Here is a 5,765-nt window from a genome sequence, read left to right as displayed (position 1 = left end):
CAACACACCCAACGCTCAATGCCAAACATGACATGGTACACTAAAACACAAAGACCGTAAAACCTTTCAACATATCGACAAAGTACACATTCTTCCTTGAAATACACATTCTAAGGAAACCCACAAATGACTTCTCCTCATTTTGAGGATGGTACATAAGTTAAATTGGATTGCATAGGGATTTCTTAACACAGGGTTCAAAATTATTACAACAATATACTCATTAATCACTAAATATGTCATTTGTAGGAATTGCAGTTAGGTGGGGAGGATAACACTCCTATCCATTTTTAAAGCTACACCCAATTAATAAGTTCTCCATGTGTCACAATAAATGAAATTTTTATGACTATAGTGACACATCCCTCGAGATTTCCTTCCACACCAACACTTTTATCCATGAACTAAAGAGTGACTATTTCATTATTATATTATACATACATGTTAATATAAGCATTAAAATTTGTATTCCTTTGTAAAAAATGCTAGTCCAAGAGATACATTTGATCACCTTGTCTTGTATCCAATATCCAATGTTGACCCCTATATCCTTAGATCTAGAGTGAAGGTTTCATTTCTAATGTTGTGTTTGAGCTTAAATTATAATTAAATATTTGGGTTAGCCAAGGTCATTACTTAACTTAATGGCTTTGCAATATACAATGTATCATATTTTTTTTAAGTTCAATTGGTGAGATATGTCTGGGGGATTGAACTTTCGATCACTTGGATACACAAGGGCTTGCCAACATGCTTTTTTCCAATTGTGCTACTACCCTCAGAAAACATACAATGTATCATATTAACATCCACTTAAACCAAATTGACTTTTGGGACACATGTCTCTTTGATGATGAAGGGAATCCAATTATTTGATGTCAAACACATTCCCTCACAAACACTCACAAAGACCCTACACTTTTTAGGGTTCGAACCTAGGTTGTCTGTTATGAAACCAACTCACAAAAAGATAGAAAAGATAGATCAACAACTTAGAAAGCAGCTTCTTCGAGGGGGCAACCTCCTTTACATTACACAAAAGAACAATTATTGGATGATACAAATGACAAAGCCTCATTTCTATATATAGGAGTCTAAGGGGTCACAATATAATCAAAGTCAACATAACAATAATAATATAAGGGCACAAAAATAACAATAGTGGGCTTCTATGGGGCACAATAATAACAATATGGGGACAATAAGGGCACAACAATAACAGTAAGGGCCACAATGACACTAGTAATGGGGGAATCACTAGTGTTATAGGGACCTAACATTGTCTATATGGAAACACTGTATAATTTTGAATTTATTTATTGTAGATTTGTACATAGATGGATATTCCTTTCTTTGCATTTATCTTTTAGACTTCTTGCTTTCACCAATTGATTTAGAGCTTATGGAGTCTCAAGTAGCACCAATCCCCTTGCTTCTATTGGATTGAATAACATGATTTCTCTTTTGAAATCCATAATATCTCATTCACATGCTTCCTATTTCTCCCATAAGACTTTAGCACAGACTCCATGATCATGTTTGTGTCCCTCTTAATAACGCACTCCTTGGAAGGGGCCATAACATCTTTTATTAGGACTAAACTTGGATGTCTCTTCTTTCTTGCCCTTTGATTCTTCATTCAATCATACCACCCATCAACTTGTTATTTTTCCATTTTTCTTATAATGACCTTTGTTGTTGGGAAGGTGCCTTTCAAGTATTTTGTCTTTGCATATAGATACACATAAAGTATCATTATTTTAATCTAATGGACGTGGTTGTTAAAATCACCAATATTTAATTAAATATGCATTGTTATACCTTTGCTCAAGTCAACTTCAATTCAAATTCTAACACATGTGTGTATACCCTTCCTTGCTTAGTTTGTATATTGTTGTAAGTCCCCAATATATTTATGTTGGCTTTTGAAAGATCATCTCATCCCAAAATAAGTAGGGGGGATTCAATATTCAAATCCGGCAGAGTGGGGTTGAAGAAATGGATATTGAAGATGGATTCAATTATAGAAACTATCTTTTGAAAAAAGGTTAGTTTTGCCCCAAAAAGAAAGTCCCTCCTTTGAGACCTTGCCACAACTTCCATAGTTGTGAAATTTTACAATAATAGAACCTCTAGAGTAGAGGTTTACCATATACTTAGAACTTAGGTTGGAATTGATTTGATTCTTGAACTCTTTAGATGATGACTAGAGATCATTAAATACATAGTTTGAAGCGTTTGCTTGTAGTTATTAATGAACTTGTTAACCATCCATAGATGAATACTTCCCTTGCACATGTGCTTGATTTTGTCAATAATGAAAGAATCCTACTATGTTTTTGGTATATTCGACAAGGCTGCATCTTTAAAATAAAGAAGATTCAATTCTTAATGCTTTGCAATCCTGTAAGAGGGAGGGACAATCGAAGTCACGCAGGAGGAGGTATTCCCTTTGTTTAGTGAAACTCTACAGAGATAAAGCACTAAATGCAAGATTAACCCCTTGTTTATGTGATAATTAGGGAATATATATCTATTCTCTCAAAGATTAGTCTTATATATTCAAAAAGAATTTCTCATTTATTCTAAATAACACTTAACACTGTTTATAGAATAATTTCTCACCATTACAATCACAATAATCATTTTTCAAGGCAAAAATTACATCAAAACTGTAATGCCCCACTTAAATCTTATCCTACAAATTGTGTTAATATTTACATTATCTGAAAATATTGAGAAATATTGGTCTAAAATAAATTTATGATTTCCATTATTCAAATTCCCCACTTACCTTCTCAATTTGAATATTATGTAGGATATGGTATCCTTCCATTAATTCAAAATATATTTATTCATTTCACATTCCCCAATGTACCCTCACATTTACTTGGGAGAAGACATAGTCCTCTCCATCTTATCATCAATATATATTTATTCATTTCACATTCCCCAATGTACCCTCACATTTACTAAGGAGAAGACATGGTCCTCTCCATCTTATCATCAATATATATTTATTCATTTCACATTCCCCAATGTACCCTCACATTTACTAAGGAGAAGACATGGTCCTCTCCATCTTATCATCAATATATATTTATTCATTTCACATTCCCCAATGTACCCTCACATTTACTAAGGAGAAGACATGGTCCTCTCCATGTAATTACACTTCACATTCCCAAATGTACTTTTCAGATTACTTGGGAGAAGACATGATTCTTTCCCATTAAATTCTCAATTTTATATTCATGTCACAATTCCAAATGTACTCCTAGCTTAGAAGAGAAGTCAACCAAGGATGGGTGAGAGTTAATGACATTAATGAGAGGTGGTTGAGGAAAGAGGGTATAAAAAGGGAAGGGGGAAGGAAGAAAAGGGGGAGTTGGAGTCTTGCTTAGGATTGTGGGGGTTGGTTGTGATTGTTTGGCCTTGTTATGATTTTGGGAGACCTTGGAAACCTGTGGAGGTTTCTTGGGTTTGAGAGGAGGAAAGTATCATTATCTAGTTTTGCACATTTTTCTTGAGGACACACTATATCTGGTTGGACTTGGGCACGGAGGGCTAGGGAACCTGTGGAGGTTTCCTGGGCTAGGAATTTATTTCCTAGTTGGCTGGGAGGTAAATCCGGTTGGGTTGGTCAGAAGGAGCGTTCAGCTGGAGCTATAAGACAAAGATATCATCATCAACCGCCAGAACAGGTATTTTTCCCTGGACTACTCTTGTCAAGTTGATATCAATAGAATGCTCACCTTAACTTATGTTGCTTATGATAAAATGATAAGATGTTAAATGTTTAAAGCTATGTGAGAAGACCAACAAGTTCTTTTATTTTTAACTTTTAAACCAGCGAGAAAATAGATCTATTAGTGTATAATAGGTTGAGGCTCTCATAATAGGAAACAGGCCCTTACACATGGTATCAGAGCTTTGGTTCAAAATCTGGACCCAAAGCCCACTAAACCCCAATTAAGAGTGTTGTTAAGTATTGCTCCAATATAAAATTTCTCAAATTCTCCTCTCCTTGTAAGAAGAAAAACTCTAGCTATTCTCGCTTTCCAATGTAACATTTCTGCAATTTTATGTATTCTCCTCTCCCGATAAAAAATAAAAACTCTAGCTATTCTCGCTTTCTACATGTAACATTTCTTGTATTAAGGGTTCCCTGTATTATGAGTGCGAAGAAGCTTACCGTATACTAATTACTAATTTGGAAATAAATACATGGGGTGTCTTTCTCGTCCCCTCAGTTGAAGAATGGAATTGGCACATACAATCCTACCTTGTGCAACCTCCAACTTAGCAGAATTTCGTCACATACTTAAAAAGGAAGAGCATGTAAATATTCATGCACACTCTAACATCAACATCAATGGCGATGCCTATCTCATCCATTGTCGTAGCCCAACTGTAGCTTCCACTACCATTAAATGCAAAACCACTGACAAACAGAAACAGACACAGAAGCCAAACGCCGTTATTGATACTTACGAAGGTGTGGCTTCATATTTGCAAGCTTGTACACACATATTCAGATTTGGGTTTCATGGAAATATTTTCTTGCTAAGCAAACTAATAAACCTCTATACAAAGTCGACCGCATGAATTATGCACGACTGGTTTTTGAAAATTCCCCTAAACGGGACTGTGTTTTATGGAATGTGCCCATCAGAGGGTACGCCATGAATGGACCCTGTGAGGAAGCCCTCCTACTCTATTCCCAAATGCGGCAGAAAGGCATACAGCCCGATGAACTCATTCTTCCCTTTATTCTGAAGGGGATGAAGGTTCATCATTTTATAATAAGAGCCGGATTGGATTGCAATCTATTTGTGGGGAACACCCTTCTTGATCTATATGCAAAATGTGGAAGTATAGAGAATGCACGCCAAGTGTTTAACAAAATGTGTGAGAGAGATTTGGTGTCATGGAACTCTATGATTGTTGGATATTCTCAGAATGGACATGCCTATGAGGCATTGACGCTTTTCCATCAAATGCTGCTAGAGGAGGTGGTACCGGGTCCCGTTACTATGGTTAGAGTTCTCCGAGCATGTACATAGGTCGAAGCTCTTCAACGAGGTAAGTGTGTGCATAGTTACATGATTAGAAATGAGATTGAGATCAACATATTTGTAGATACCTCCCTCATAGATCTCTATTCGAAATGTGCAAGTATTGAAATGGCATGTCTATTGTTTGACAAAATGTCTTGACAGAGATGTTGTGGCATGACTGCATGCAGTCAAAACACCCACGAATGTGATGTAGGTTGGCTTCACGCCACTGTGCTCCATTTGAGAAAAGAGCCCAAGAGCATTTTCAGCATGCCCGTTCATACCAAGACCCTCAATAATGTCTTGACCGTTTCAGAGGGGCTATTGCGAGGTTTGCGTAATGGAGTTCGGACAGATTCAGGACGGGGGGGTTTTCTGCATTTTAAGACGGTGATTCGAGGTTTTGTTTCTGAAGCATAAAATCTCTGTAGCGAAAATGAAGTCTTCTCTGAGGAAGCTGCGAGGGTTTTCACTCAGCAAACATGGAGTTAAAGAGAAACTGGGCGTGGTCTATCACAGCCAGAAGCAGCAGCACCTGCCACCTCCGGCTTCCCTGGACGAGCTCGTTCAAGCTTCCCAGGTACCGATTTCATGGATCATTTTTCAAGTTAGGGCATGCTGTTGCGTTATTTATATTTTCAAGAAAATTGAGCTTTTTCCTTTAAAAGAATTCGCGATAAAGAGGTTCTTGTTGCATTTTAGAGA

The 5,765-nt window shown here is 36.8% G+C and overlaps 1 protein-coding gene across 1 annotated transcript; it reads left to right on the top strand.

Moving 5' to 3' along the window:
- Window positions 1-4,604: 4,604 nt before the first annotated feature.
- LOC149175911 (pentatricopeptide repeat-containing protein At3g22690-like) lies at window positions 4,605-5,480 on the top strand. The gene is made up of 2 exons (XM_089421283.1): window positions 4,605-5,039; window positions 5,223-5,480. Exons 1-2 carry the CDS (start codon window positions 4,605-4,607, stop codon window positions 5,478-5,480), a joined length of 693 nt encoding a protein of 230 aa, XP_089277409.1.
- Window positions 5,481-5,765: the final 285 nt, after the last annotated feature.

This window comes from Pinus tabuliformis, chromosome 4_1 (assembly GCF_031772625.1).
Source record: "Pinus tabuliformis cultivar Carrire ecotype Pingquan chromosome 4_1, CPIR1, whole genome shotgun sequence".
NCBI classification, from domain to species: Eukaryota; Viridiplantae; Streptophyta; class Pinopsida; order Pinales; family Pinaceae; genus Pinus; species Pinus tabuliformis.
Note: the sequence above shows the minus strand (reverse complement) of the source record. Positions and strands in the feature narration are given on the sequence as shown.

Bases quoted from the DNA above. Each gene is read 5' to 3' on its own strand.
- LOC149175911 (XM_089421283.1), top strand. From the start codon at position 4,605: ATGAATTATGCACGACTGGTTTTTGAAAATTCCCCTAAACGGGACTGT. The intron at 5,040-5,222 runs GTTAGAGTTCTC...ATGTCTTGACAG, and splicing joins TACCGGGTCCCGTTACTATG to AGATGTTGTGGCATGACTGC.